We start from the raw sequence: 15,571 nt of genomic DNA, 5'->3' as shown, positions 1-15,571 counted from the left end.
AGGCAGTCTAGAACTGAATAAAATCTGAAATCTCACTGAATAGTATCTATCAGACTGCCATATTTCATAAGCTGCACACAAACCAGATCTCCATTTTGGTATAATCACAGACATTTAAGTTTCAGTCACACTTGATTAAAACAGAACTTGCCAAAGAAAAAAGAACAAACCCCAAAACCCAAAAAACCAAACACCCTCCCCAACAGCCAGTGGCTCTTAAGTTCAGTTCATTAATAAAGAATGATTGCAATATTTTAGTTCCTAATTAGAGTGTGCTAACTTCTGAATGTAATTATCTATTTCCAACTTTGTAATGTAGATTAAAAATCAGAAGTTAACAAGATTACATACTCTGCCAGCTCGTAACGAAACCTCCAGTTCCTGCTGTTATCTGTCACCACAAATTCTTGAAGTTGGTAAAGATACTCTCGCCTTTTGTCTGCATGAAGTAACTAAAGGAAAAACGTTACTTGTATAAAACTGATAAAATTCAATACTTGCTGTTCTCTGGTGTCTTACTCTATTCACACCTATGTGCATTTTCCTACTTGAAAGCACGTGATCATTCACAAAATGCTTACTAAAAATTGCACACAACCAGCTGAGTGCCTGAACACACAAGACTCACATCCAAAAAAGGACATTAAGTCATCACTTCTGCAAGGATACCTGTCAGAGCACCACCTCTGGGCATAAGACTGAGCAATCAAAAACTAAGGATTTGTGTTTATTATGTAGCAGCCCACCAGGATCTGTTCTCTTCTCTCCCAGCCTCAAACACAAATTGCTAATGGTCCAACTTTCCAGCTGGACTCCACAAAATAAGTTCCTCTACAACAGCTAGGAGCATTTACAGCCACATTTACAAAGGGTTTTCAGTTTTGATATTTTGTTGGGATATGAGGCAGAAGAGAAGTGAGGGACCTTAAAAAAGCAATAGACAAACACACAAAACAGCAGTATTGCACAAAACTAAACATGTAATTAGATACTGATACCTGCACATCTCATTAAAAAACTCTCTTAATATACTGGAGTCAGAAAAAAATTTATCTTGAGAAATTAAGTTACACTTTCCTACCTTTAGAAAGTCATACAGATGTTTAAGGACACCAATACGCACTTCATCCAGATCTTTCAAGAATCCATTGAAAATTGGCACCAGATCAGCAGCTGTTAGCTGATCCCCCAGAATAACTGCTAGTTCATGTATGGAGAAAGCTAGCGTTCGACGCACCTTCCACTGCAAACAGTTTAAGAAGTGAACTAGATTAGGCACCATAACTAAAATAAAGAAGCTTTCGAACTACACCTATGTGAGGATTCAGAGAGCAGAAAAAAACAAGGCTAGTTACACAGCAGTAGAAAACGTTAATAATATTTATGAAGTCTGATTTAAATGGTGAATTTTATATTTTTAGTACACATTTAATCCCTTATAAGAAAGTATACGATGTTTAACTTCAGTGCAACAAACTGAACAGAAAAGCTACTGAAAATTCTGATTTATCATTAAAAAACTTTTTTTTTTACCTGTACATCTGAGGCCAGCGTCTCGTATGTATCTTTCAGGCAGTGCCAGTTCTGCCTGCCCAGTGTTAAGGCCACCCCAGGAAGACTGTACGCACAGTGTTTGGCTATTTCGGTATCAACAGTCTGGGCTCGAGCAGGGTCAGTCATTGACAAGTACTGGTCTAACAAAGGTTGAGGTATGATATCCTATAGATAGAGGCAGTACATCAGAAACACACACTTTAATTTAAGATCAGAAAGAAAATACACCTGTTATGCTACAGTATTCTCTTGCTACCAACCAGCTGGCAGCAAAACACTAACAGTGGCAAGACGCCCCTTTTGCGGGCTAGCTTTACAAAGCATAAATGACCCTTATAGTTATTTGTTGTCTCACTAGGATAGAGGAGCCAGCAATAAACAGTAATTATTACTTTATCAACGTGTTGCATCAAACCACACTGAGAATTTCTTCTTTGCTGAAGACAAACAGTAAATCCAGTGACAACAGCATCATCAGTGCCTACCCTGGTTGCACAGATCGCCTCTAAGGCGCCAAAAACGCAACAGAATTTTTCCAGCTTTCCGATTTAGAATAGGATTCTCCACAAACGCCCAGAGCATTTCTTCACATTCTGCAACTGATCAACTGCAAAAGCTATCACTGTATTAAGGATAAGATGAACTGTATCCAGTACTCCACTAAAGCAGTTAGATGCTATTTTAAATCACCTGTAATTTTGACTTGTCATCTTCAAATGGTGGATTATTTTCTTGCTCTTTCTTTAAAAATACACTGGTTCCTCTGTGTTGTTCATCCGAGTCCTGTAAAAGCACGTACTAGCTAGTGAAATGAATTAGACTTACTGCTGTTTGGGATATTTCAAAGCATCACACTACAGAACAACGCAATTCAGATACAGAATAGCCTTGTACAGACAAAGCCCTGTACAGGCAAAGCCCTGTGCACTGTCCTTATACAAGTACAAAAAGGCAACAGAGTTGTACACTGAGGCAAAAACTATTAAGACCATAGCAGCAGCAAGGGGAACAGGAGTTAGACTTACTTCTAAAAAAAGTAATCTAATTTAACACAATAAACCCAACATTCATATAGATTTTGGATGGCTACTTTTACTATGCTCTTAAATAGTTTTTATTCTTGGCATGAATTTAAATGATATTAAACAAGACAGCTTAGCAGTTGCTCCAAGTCAGTCATGATAAAAGCTTTACTTATTTTACAACATATTGCTGGAAACTCCCAAGCCAATCAAATTACGAAGCATGCACCTCTCCCCAAATACCAACAGAAAGCTTCGAAAGAATTAAAAGGTTTAAAAGACCAAAACCATACAAAGTTCAAAGTTCACACAGTATTTTACGTTTTTTTTCGTACAGGTTTCACATGCAATTTTTGTTCATAGACAGGGAGAGTTTTTCTTTATATATCACAATTAGCTCCAGCAACATTAAATACTGTGCAAACAATTTTTGTTACTCCTATCTGTACATTATAATCAAGAAATAGTAACCAGGAACTGTGTATGTGACACCGCCTGATTCAGCCTCCTGTCTGGAGATAAAAGACTAATTTTAGATTCATTACAGGAAGAGGTCAAACTGGACTTGGTACATTTCATCCGAAAAAACCTACAAGACTACTGAAAAACTTTAACTCTTAGGTAGTTTGTGTGCAAACAGAAGTAATAGCCCTCAAAAGCTTTTCTTTTTCTTTTTTAATTCAAATAACTAGTATATGATAGTTATGGTGTAGTAATGTTCAAAGGCTTTAGATCAGAAGTGGGTCAATTATGTCAGGGACTACATGAACACACAGAGTACTTCAGCTGGTAAGAATTCATTTCAGACATGGAGCACAATGCATACTTACTGTGCTTTTCAGTACACTGGTGGTAGACTGGTCACTGGTGTTATCCTGGGAGGCAGGGGATGGAAGATCATCTTCCTCCACCTGGTTGCAGGTAGCATCTGAAACAGCTGTTTCATCTGAAGTAGTTTTGTTCTGAAGTTTGCCACTGCTTTCTTCAATTTTTTTGGTCTCATAGTCACCAACAGAATCAAACTGAGCAGCTCTGAGGGCAGCAGACAACACTTGGACCTGAGCTGTATAAAGCAAAAGAAGACTATTTAGTCTCCCTTCTGCACTTAAAAGCATTGAACTTGTAATTAGTTAACCTTTAAAGATAAAAAGAAGCCCAGGCTGAGCTGCACAGAAATGGTATATTAGCAAAAACATTTGCTCTTTGAAAGGAAAGGCCCATTACTCTTCCACAAAACCATCACAAATTAAGAGCAATGACTTGGATGTATTAACATTTTCATCAGAAACATTGTACCAATTTTACTACTGAAAGATATTTCTAATAAACCCCTGTAACGAGGTATCACAGCATACTGGCTCACCTCCTATTCTTCATACTGTCAAACATTTTAATACAAATTCTTTTGTTATATTCTTTAATTGATGTATCTGCTTGGAAAAGGCATCAATGTGCATTTAAAACATTTCTGAGAAAAACTTTATCCAGAGGAGGGAATTAGTCAAACCATCTCTGAAGCAGGTAGAAAACAAAAGATCGGGTTTACCACTGCATCACTAATAAAGTCAGGACAAACTGTAATGTGCACATTACACTACACTGCTGCTAAGAACATTACTAAGAGTTCAGAATGCAGAAACTTCGATATAGCTACATCTGCACAAGCCTACAGCAAGTACAGCCTTAAGGTGAAACATTAGAGCATACTTTAAAGGTGAAGAATACTAGAATACTTTGGAAATAAGGGGAACAGACAACTTTAAAAGACAGAAGAATGGATTACAGGCATATTTATGAGTGTTTTAGCAGTTAGAACAGGAGGAAAACAGAAACTAACATCCACAACTCCTTATTCCAAGAAAGGAAGCCAGATGGTTCAGCTGAAGACATAATAAAAAGGGCTGGGGGGGTGGAAATGTTCTTCATTGTTTTCTCCCATGCCTCTCCACACCCCTCATTTCTCACTGTATAGCTGTCAAGCTAACATCTCACCATTTGTCTCAGTTCTACATAATTTTTTTTCTCTTTTCCTTTTGCTTTTACTCTCTGCTTTTTCTTTCTAAAACTCATTTACACTTTTTTCTCCTTTCACTCATTCATTTCAATTTCCACTTTTCCCTTTACTGGTTTAAATTTTTTTTTTCTTCCACCTCTTCCTCTTTCTTTCTGATCCATTGCCTCTCACATGTGAAGAATTTTTTATTTTCCTCATACCTTTCCAAATGGCCATGGGGAGCCACCTAAATATGCCATGCTGCCAGTCGGCTTACTACTCACTACTACTACAGCAAGGAATCGAAATGATGCTGCAGATACTACTTTGCATACAGAGAAGGGATGAATAAACAGGCAGATGAAAACTGTCAATTCACTAGAGTACTCAAGAGACTTAGTGGAACAAGAAACTGAGTTGACTATGGATGACAGGCTTGTCAAGAGGGATTTGGCCCAGGAAACACATATTCATCCCACTATCAGGCTGTCATCACTTCAGCGTGTGCATCAACAGGCTTGTATGGGGAGGCTAAGGAAAGATGACTTGAAATTAGGACCATTCTCACTCAACCAAATATTAGATTAATTCAGCTTATAACAGGTAGCTCTGTCCCTAAAACCACAGTACTTAGTTACAGTACTTAAAGACAGTTTTAACAAATTTCAACAAGCTCGTTTCCCTTTTGTAGTTAGATCCAAATTATTTCTCATGCAAACAGGAGCTAGGAACACTTCCCCAGCTGTTCGAGAAATAACTCAGGTCTTGTGAAAAAGGCTGTTGCATAACCTTCTACTGTAATTTACTACCCAAGGAAGTCTCATCATCTTATGAATACCAAGCCAATTAAAACACAGTCAAGGGTTTTGTAAAGGCCAGGAGAAAACCTGCTTAGAGAAAACACGATTTTACTGTTAGAGTCTCACCTTGAACATCTGGATCATCTATGTGCTCCTGTAAGCTTTCTAGAACTTTTTTTATTTCACTACTAGCAACACAGTTGTTACACGGCACAGAGCAGCTATCTTTGTGCTTTTCAGTCTTGAACTGAAGCAACTCCAGATCCTGACTTATATCAGGCAGAGGAAGGCGCCAGTATAGAAAAGTATTGAATACATCCTCAGCAGACTGTAGCCTTGAGTTCGTTCCAGGAAAACTGCTGTCCTTAGTGACTTCTATGACACCAGCAGCAACTTTGTCACCCTGAGACAATCGAGACACATCTTCTCCAGGATTGGTACAATAATCTGAACTTTTTTCCCGTGTATCTTTATTTAGGTTCTCAACTGAGAGCTTTGTATTAACTTCAGCTGAAGTCTCCTCAGTCGATGATTCTGGTTTGATTTCCATTGGTTGTTCTGAACTGATAACAGACACACACAGTTATCCAAATAAAACTTAAAACGTACTTTGTAACACTACTTTTCAGTGAAATACTTCATAAAAGACAGCATCAACTACAACAGCTTATTTGCTCTGCAGAAAGACAGAATTTATGTTACCACTATGCTTTACTTCCCCAGTTTTCCCTTTACCCTCCTGTGAAGCCATCAAAGTAAATTTTTCAATAATGTGGCTACACTCAAATAGACAGGTGTGTGACCTCACTCTTCATACCTTTTCTGGAACTACATTCTCAAGTTGAGATTTTTAGCCCTGAAAGGTAAATAGAAGAATTACCTTCTTTCTTCCCCCTTCCACTACACCACATCTTTCCCATGGTTTTACCTGGACAATGTAGCATTTGTACTGGAGGTCATTAACGTTATATTGTTGCTTGGCTGACAGGAATTGGAATCTTGTGTTGATGGTCGGATACTCAGCGTCCCATCTTCTCGAATGTAAAGACCAGCACTTGAAGGGTTTGCAAAGGTAGAAATAAATGGGCCAAGAGACTGAAAAGCAGCCTGACGAACCTGTGACAGTATAAAGACAACAGTCAGGATTCATGCAACTCCCATAGAATTAATGCTGAAAAATAAAAATTTGGTTCAGTTTTTTTAGTAAGAACCAATTGATTCTTACTATAACAGCTCCACTTAATACCAGATATAACCAATTATCAGTTACCAAATAAGTGACACCTAAGCAAAGGGTGTTAGAATATTAAGCATGTATCTGCAGTCATAGTAAGGAAATTTTTCAGAAGTTATAAACTTCAAGGACATCACTGTCTACTTCAACTAATACCCTTAACACAAGCAACCTGTTCTCAGAAGTGTTTACACTTAGAATTTCTATCAACAGGTTTTTTTGTAAGTAGGAAGAGAGAGAGGAAAAATAAGATACTATCTTATTAGAGGAGATTAGATTTTAGTAGATTAGACTCTAATCTCAGCAAATTCAGTTTAGAGAACTTTTACAGCACACTTCTGACTTGCCCATTATTTGTGTATGATCTGCCTGGGAAGATGCATCAATTATAAAGTTACTTACCCATCTGCAAGTGTCACTAATAAGACTGATAAACAGCGGGGATAGTTTGCTTCTGCGAACTTCTGGGGATGTGGTGTAAGACACTGCCATAAAGCATTCAGCACAAGCTTTTCTCATTCCCCAAACACTATCAGAACAGAGTTCAAAGAACTTGGGAATCTGCCAAAAATAAGCAAAACCAAGATGAATTAAAGACTAAACAAAGACTGCAGCAACTTACTATCAAGGTATTTGCTGAGAAACTGGAGACAATGGTAACTCAAGAGAGAATAAGTGAATAATAGAAGAAACAGGGACAAGCTAAAAACATATATTAATTGAAGAAATTGGAAAAAACTATCTGTCTCCCATTTACTTCACTAGGATTTTATATATAACTATATGCACTAGGAAAGAATAGAAAGAATTATTAATGGCCTGTTTTTCCTGAAATTGTAGCTTGACTGATCATCTAGTTCACGGCAAGAAGAAAGAGTCAGTAATTCTAAAGTGTGTGTGCTGTCAGTTACGTTTTAAAAAGTGTTTTGCAAAACAAGAACTTTGCATTTCTATTCATTCTATTCATTCCCGGTTTTGCTATATAATTGCAATCAAAGCCTCAGCCAAATCAATTTAAAAAAAACGCATGCACACTGATTAATTTACAGAGAAGATAATAAAAGAAGTCATTAATAAACCTTTTGAACTGAGAAATACAAGCCTTGTAAATTGATTTTGACTTTTACATACCAGCAGTCTTTCTGTGGCTTCTTGCCCAACTGCATTACAAATGTCACCAAAATTAGCTGCACAAATCTAAGAAATAAAAAAAGTCATTAATAACATCCTGGCTCTTTCAAGTGCATTAGTTTTGTTATCAGCTTCACCATGCATTATTTATCCTATAACAACTGCACAATATACTACTCAAATTTCAGCCATGTAACTACATCCTGTAGTATTAACTCATCCCTAGGAAAGACTCATTAGAGCAAGCTTCCATAAGCCACATGCCTTTGAAATCAATAGTAATAAGGGTTTCTACATGAAGAACATCATCTACTTCAGTAATCACTAAAAGGGACAATAAGCCTACTAAAAGTTTAAATTACTTTGCACAGCAGCTGTCAAAACCAAAGCAGACTAAAATATGATACGAGGGTCAGGACTTAAATGTACTGACAGAACTATCTTTGCTATGGCTGAGACTGGCTTAAGTACTTTGCTGAAGCAAAGTTTAATCAAGGTCTCAAGTTAGTGCCATTTACAGTACATTACAAATGCTATAATTAAGGCAAAAGGGACATTCCCTCATGTTGGAAAAAGACATTGCCAAAATCTGAGATAGGACTGTGCTGACGTATGATTTATTCATTCTATATGCTTATTTAGAAGGCTGTAATGAAGCTCAAATTCCAACAAGTGCAGCTTATGTTAAGGACCAAGCTGAAGCTCTGCATGACCCTTAAATCTATTCAAATATTTCAAGACTTCTTACGGTACAAATTTCCTTTTGTACTCGACCACAAATTAAAGTAAGTCTTCTCCTTTCAATAATACCAGATTTTTTTTTTTAAAGGAAGGATGTCTCAAATAGCTATTATTTTTTAATTTCTGGTTTTAAAATAAGATGGCGGAGATCAGATAACTTGTTTGCATCCTATAACCAAGCATAGGGGCTTAAAAAAAAAAAAGGTTGTGCAAAACTATTAAACATGCAAGATCAGTTTAACTGCTACACCAAAGCTATTCACCAAGGACTTTTACCTACTTTTTTTACTGAACTACAGAAACTACAACCGTGTCAATAAATTAAAACTGCTCTTCCAGGCTCTTTCAAAGTTCATCAGCTAAAGTTATGACTAAATTATTCATGAAGGCATTTGAACAGCAACATACATGTTCATTTAAGTGGTTTAGGGTTGAAAACACACCAACCTTTCGGACTTGAAACAATTTCCCATCACTGCACAGTTCACAGAAACGAGGAAGCAGCATGTGTTCAACTGTTGTTTGGCTCAACATAGAAGCCATTTTACAGATTATCTAAAAATCAAGAAGGGGATACGTGCAAGGAAAATAAAATTATAAAGCTTGTAAGCACGGCCAAATATTCCTCCTAAAAATTCCTTCCGAGAGCAAGAGAGCAACTACCAAATAGATTTAACTGCTATACATTATTTGTATTTCCATACACCTGTTTTATGTGAAGCACAAATAATAGCTTTTATTTTAAATCACTCTACACCACCGTGCCTGAACATAACATTTCTGCACATAATTCATTGTCTTTTTTACCTGGTTAAATAGACTTTTATTAATAAATGCATTTTCAAGGTGTTTTACAATGGGGCATATGCAGGTAATGTGTACGGAGGAGACAAAAGATCCATTGCACTAGCCAGCACACAAAATCACACTCTTTAAGCATATTAGAAATATCTCAAGCTTAAGCATGCAAGTAAGCCCCTTGGCTTTAAATAGACTGTTCAGATACTTAAAAACAAGTACAGCCCCAGCTCTTTATAGGCTCAGACAACATGATAAACTAGAAGTTTGCCATACAACAAGAAAGAAAAGGGAGAGTAAGACAAACTAGTTATATATGTGAGCTAATGCACACTTTACAGGAATCATCCTCAGAAACTTTAGGAGTTCACATCAAGTATAATTAAAGAAAGTTAGTAACATGCTCATTAATTCAGCTTTCTCTGAGGAACTGTCAATTTCAACTACCATTACAAGCCAATGTTTCTGCTGTGAAAATCAGGTGGTTTGGATTGTACCTTTCCTTTCAGCTCCCACTTTCTGGGATAACTTGCTCCTATGCACCTTTCTATTCAACTGTTCTGCCTGCAGCACCAGGAGTTTACTGCTTAGACAAGTGTTGTCAGATTAACAGTGCTCACCTTTCTATCTTTATTTTTCCAAAATTATTGAAGCTTTCTACCTCCACAAAAATAAGCTTTATTCCTAGAAATGTTTGCTTTTGTAATAGACTGCTAAATGAGAAGTAAGGAAGACACCATTCAAGGACTTTCCTACAAATTTTCAAACTCCTAAAAGGCGCCTGGTGCTCAAATGTCACCCTGGAAAACTGTCTAAGCAATACCCAACTCCCAAACAAGGAAGAGGAAAATCTAGCTGGTAAAACTATTTTACAGGTCAAGCATCAGATATCCATGCTGAAATGTAATTACACACCAGCACTTTTCTGTGGAGTCAACCGATTTCTTGAAAGTGGACAGGGAATGTTTTTTTCAAAAATGTTTAAGAATTAAGATCAGGTCATCATTCATACTTTACAACGTTACTGTGAAACCTGGTAGAGCAAATGTAAAGAAACTGTTGGGGAACATAACGTTCTTAACAAGAATTAAAACAAGGTTGCCAAGAACCAACTGTATTTTAAAGTTATTTTGCTACCATTTTGACAATCATTTAGCATCCTGAAGTATAAAGATGGTCTCTTTAAACCTGATCTTTTCAAAAATTCAGAATAAAAATTAAAGATTTGTTGTGTTAAACTAAAAATCAAATATGTTAATGCATAAACAGCAAAGGTTTGATTGCTTATTTTATTTAATGTCAGCACTATTCCTGGACCTCTTCTTAATTACTGTTATAAATGAAAAGGAGTGGTAGTTCTTGTTAATACTCAATATATCATCAATTATCTATAGGAGAAAGCCCCTCATCACATATCAATCATCTGTTGGAAAAAGCCCGTCATCATTTTGGGAAAATAACTTCTACTAAGTTTGAAGATCTGACACTTTACATTTTTAAGCATACGATAACATTCTTGTTGCCCAATTACTGCACTGTATAGCTCAATTTTCAAGAAGCACTATTTCAAAAAGATTCCTCAAGCACTTCACTGACACAGAAGCCCAGATTTCTTCATCACACAAAAGGTATAGGACCTAGAGAAAGCTTACCCGAAGTACCTCTACACTTAGGCAAAGGCATTAATAAATAATACTCAGTATAACAGTAGTCAAGACACCCTTGCTTTCTTCTTGAATTAAGATAATGTTTAACTTCTCAGTCCAGTGCATCAAGTCCTGACTCTGTTCAAATTGTTTGAGAATTCACATTGTTTCAATGGTGCTCAACACTAAAAACGACTAAGAAACCTACAGATTGAAGGCTTAACAGTTTAGCACGCTTAAGCTTCAACTGTATCACAACAGTGGTTTCTCAATTCACAACAGAGCGATTAACAAATACCGAAGGAATAGAACAAACTGAAATAGTAATGGTATAGAAAGTTTAAGTTCAATGATTAATGTAAAGCTCTCAGGACACTAAGAATGCAAGTACAATTTTTAATTTCTGGGTTTTATGCTCATGAAATCTCACACAAAGTTGTTGCATTCCGAAAGAGCTTTATAGTAGCACTGCTAAAAGACAGAGAACGAAAGCGATTGAAAAAGAAAACAAAAGAGTAAAGATGTAAGATTTCTTCCAAATTCACTTACATTCACAGCTTCCACCTTGTACTCATCATCACTGTCAGGAGCAGAGAGGTCCAACAGAATTGGGCACACCTTATTTTCAATGTCACTCTGAGCAACAAGATCTTGTTCTAGCAGTATAAGCAGCGCTTCTTGACCTGCCTTTCTAACCTATTAATATGAACAAACAAAACAAAGTGCATCACTGTAAAAACATTTACTGATAGGAGAACCACAAAAGGTATGTTTTCAATGAACACATGGGTACAAGTGTCCTGGTTTCAGCTGGGATAATTTTCTTCCTAGTAGCTGGTATAGTGCTGTGTTTTGGATTTAGTATGAGAATAATGTTGATAACACACTATGTTTTAGTTGTTGCTAAGTAGTGCTTACAGTAAGTCAAGGACTTTTCAGCTTCTCATGCTCTACCGACTGAGAAGGCTGGAGATACACAAGAAGCTGGGAGGGGGCACAGCCAGGACAGGTGACCCAAACTGGCCAAAGGGCTGTTCCATACCATATGACATCATGCTCACCATATAAACAAGGGGAAATCTGGCTGGGGGGTGGGGGGTGCTGCTCAGGGACAGGCTGGGCATCAGTCAGTTGGTGGTGAGCAATTGATTTTCATTTGCATCACTTGTCTTTCTTGGGTTTTACTTCTGTTGCTTTCCTTTTCATTACAATTTATTATTATTATAATTTATTTCAATTATTAAACTGTTCTTCTCTCAACCCACAAGTGTTCTCACTTTTACCTTTCTGATTCTCTCCCCCATCCCACCACGGGATGAGAGAGCAAGCAGCTGTGTGGTGCTTAGTTGCCAGCTGGGGTTAAACCAGAACAGTGTTTAAAAAAAAAAAAAGACAACACAGAAAAAAACCTCTCAGTTTTAACAACATAAGGAACTAATAATAAATACTAAAGTTTAATATAATCATTAGATGCTCTTTCATCAAATACTAAGTAAAAGCCAAAAGATGAAGACAGGACTTGTAAGTCATGACTCCTGTAACAGCTTGTGTCAATATGCTGCTAGGTAAATACTGTAAGTTTCCCATTATCTGCTAAGCAAAGTATTAAAAAAAAAAAATTCAGACCTCCCTAGCAAAGTGTGCTGAAACCAATAAACACAAAGCACTACGTAAAAGCTAGGTATCAATCAACATGGACTTTCCTATTCTCTCTTCCTTATGCCTCAAATTCACCGAACCACACAGAAATTTCCAATGATTCAACTCATGTAGTCCATTTTTCCTACCTGATTGTTAACATCTGTGAGGTATCTCACTACTATGGGCATAAGGTACTCAAAAAATGCTGTTGGGAATTTTGGTCGACTTTCTTGCAGAAAAATGGCAATAGGAGGTATTTGTTCCATCAGCTCTGTACGTACAGTTGGTTCTAGTAATAAAAAGAAAGTCAAAACTACATCAGTAAGTATGAAATCAAGATCAAGTACCTTAAGAAAAAAGTAGCTTTTTTTTTGTTTAATGTTTCACAACAGAGGAAAATTAAAAGACTCAAAACGTAAGAAATATCACCACCGAGATTGCCTGTTCTTAAAGGAAAGCTGAATAAAATAGAACAGCCTTACATACATCATCACAATCCAGAGACTTGGGACCAGATAAAATGAGAGCACTAGCTAGAAAACCCAATCATCATAAATGTATGCACATGAAGTATTAAAGCGTCCAACTGTCTGTGCCACATACACCACACATTCAGATGTAACAAACTCCCTGAAAATATTACTTTGGGCCTTATCCTAAGTAAAAGACTTTCATTTATACACCTACCATACAAAACACTTCAAAAACAGAGAAAAACATTAATCTCATTTTCACTGACAGATATTGCTGTTAGATGATTTCCTGTCTTTAGTTCACACATTGCCTTCTCAAAATTGAAAGTTATTGCCTTCTATATTGCAGCTTATGGAAAATAAGTTACAAAAATTAAAAAAAAACAACACACAGACAGACACACACAAAAAACCAAAAAAAACCCAAACAACTTGCAAACCTGCATCTTCAGAGAGCCTGACCACTATTTCCATTACAGTCAGGAAGTCTTCTTCATTGTTACCGAAATCTCGAAAGACATCCAAAAGACCTCTGGCAATAATTTGCCTGCAGAGTGAACAACACATTAATTGCCTTAATATGCTGCCAACGACATGCAGATAGGATGCAAGGGGAACTTACCAAATGTCAACAGGCACCTTAAAAAAGATCAAGCTCTTCTCTGAACATTCAGACATATCAGTTATACAGTTTCTCCACATCCCAACAAAACAAAGATCGAGTTGAGAAATCTTATTCAGATGACCAAGACTGAAAACCTCTTTTTATGGGAATGTTACATAAAAGTTATTCAAACAGAAATAATATTAGGCATGTGCTTAGGAGAATGATAACAGAAGTTATGACACCTTAACATCCACAACGCTATCAGACTCAGGTTATCAAGTGTAGCTGTTGTACCCTTACCTGTTAAATATGTTATCACTGAAGGCATATTTTTCTAGACGAGCCAGTGGAGTTAAATTATCCTGTCCAGGAATATCCAAAAATGCTGTTATCCTCATGCTATCACAGTCTGGTCCATAATCTTCAAACCCAACTTGAAAGACAAAAAGAGTAACCCAAAAAAAAAAAATAAATCCAAGAGTCAGCAAGAGATGTTGCAGTGTAAAATACACTATACCAATAACTCTATTTCTTTTTAGAGCTAGTCTTCAAAGGAAAAGCATCTGTACATCACTGGAAACAGCTTACAAAAAGATCTTAAGTTGTACCTAATGAAGTCAAGAGCAACACTTGCATATAGACCTGTAAAGTCAAGCTTTGAAATTCAATTAATTTCAACTGCCATAAAATCCTTGGCTTTTAACACATTTTACTTCGCAATTTGAGTGGACTAACCACATGCACTATGAGTTAAGAGGGCTCAGCTGACAAAATTGCATGCCACAAACTAACAGACAAATTCAAAAGGAAAATCCATCCCACTAAAAGAAATTGAATTTTTAACAGTGACAGAAAATCCCAAACTGTATTGCTTTAAAACAAAATTCTTGGGTCTGTTTCAAAGCTACCAAGGTATGTTTTTCTCACTGTAGTTACTGGGTCCCATACATCTAAATCAGACTGGTAACTTCGGAAAAACTTCAACTTTACCTTACTTGTGAACATACTGGGAGCTTTCTACTACAGACCTATCAACTACAGACTTTCCCATGCAAACCTACTCTTTTCTAAATCTTTTTTGTATTTGCAGCTTGAGACTTTTAACCAAATATTACCATACCAACTGTTAAAATTTGCCCCACTAAGTCTTACAATCACGTAACCCAGTAATGTGCACTTGATTACAGATTAAAAGCAAAAAGTAAGACTGTGAAGAGGAGAGGGAATAGAATAACTTTGCTGCCAAATTTTTCTTTTAATCTTTCAACCTTAAAACAAAGGCAGTGAAATAACCTGCCTGCAACACAAATTCCGTCATTTCAGCCATGGATATAGGAACACATACAGCAACCAAATCCACACAGAGTTGCACTAGAGTAGCTGATATTCCTGCTCTGGGTTTATAACTTTCCCAATTAAGCAATCCTAGAATTATGCACGCTTCATCCACATAAGTAATATAGCAACTGTGATCATACTTAACTCCATGTAAATTGAGCCAATACTGCTTCTCAGATGCAAGCAGTAGTCTCTCAAACCAGCGTATGTGTTGAGAGTGACAACCACTGAAGTCAGAAACTGGCTTGTTGTCTTGGCAGGACACAATGTTAGGTATTTAAATAAGTAAAGCAAGCACAAAACTGGTAACAACTTGAAAGCACAATGACAAGCCAAATAGGTTTTATTTGAAACTGTGCCTATGAGACGATAGTCTAGGCACTCTAGGTTATGCATCTACAGGAAGAGACCTCCTGTCTTCGGGCAGTGCAACTTAGAGGGTGCCTCCATATTAAAAAACAGCAGAGCTTTGGCCAAATAGCTGAAAGCAAACCAGGACTAGTTTCATTTATAGCACTTATGCATTTATAGCATTTATTTCCCATTTGTAAAATGGGAAGAACAGGAATCCCCTCTCCCACTGACACACTTTG

General features: G+C 36.8%; 1 protein-coding gene across 5 annotated transcripts in view; it reads right to left on the bottom strand.

Moving 5' to 3' along the window:
* Positions 1-15,571, bottom strand: part of LOC104013046 (serine/threonine-protein phosphatase 4 regulatory subunit 1) — a 43,343-nt gene that overhangs the window by 22,714 nt on the left and 5,058 nt on the right. For 3 of the 5 annotated variants that reach the window (XR_015702927.1, XR_015702925.1, XM_087749589.1), the window contains 14 exons: positions 13,941-14,073; positions 13,474-13,580; positions 12,707-12,849; positions 11,469-11,615; positions 8,923-9,030; positions 7,735-7,800; positions 7,006-7,164; positions 6,298-6,485; positions 5,496-5,932; positions 3,407-3,639; positions 2,245-2,337; positions 1,534-1,719; positions 1,082-1,243; positions 352-452 (listed from right to left, as the gene is read on the bottom strand). Coding sequence is in view for 1 of the 5 variants with exons in the window: in XM_087749589.1 (XP_087605715.1) it covers positions 352-452; positions 1,082-1,243; positions 1,534-1,719; positions 2,245-2,337; positions 3,407-3,639; positions 5,496-5,932; positions 6,298-6,485; positions 7,006-7,164; positions 7,735-7,800; positions 8,923-9,030; positions 11,469-11,615; positions 12,707-12,849; positions 13,474-13,580; positions 13,941-14,073 (2,263 nt within the window). In the remaining 4 variants the exon portion in view is untranslated. The remainder of the gene's footprint in view (positions 1-351; positions 453-1,081; positions 1,244-1,533; positions 1,720-2,244; positions 2,338-3,406; positions 3,640-5,495; positions 5,933-6,297; positions 6,486-7,005; positions 7,165-7,734; positions 7,801-8,922; positions 9,031-11,468; positions 11,616-12,706; positions 12,850-13,473; positions 13,581-13,940; positions 14,074-15,571) is intronic. The other 2 variants (XR_015702926.1, XR_015702928.1) reach the window with 2 other exon arrangements.

Source organism: Nipponia nippon, unplaced genomic scaffold (genome assembly GCF_047370975.1).
Source record: "Nipponia nippon isolate SJK-2023a ecotype South Korea unplaced genomic scaffold, ASM4737097v1 scaffold_13, whole genome shotgun sequence".
Classification (NCBI taxonomy): domain Eukaryota; kingdom Metazoa; phylum Chordata; class Aves; order Pelecaniformes; family Threskiornithidae; genus Nipponia; species Nipponia nippon.
Note: the sequence above shows the minus strand (reverse complement) of the source record. Positions and strands in the feature narration are given on the sequence as shown.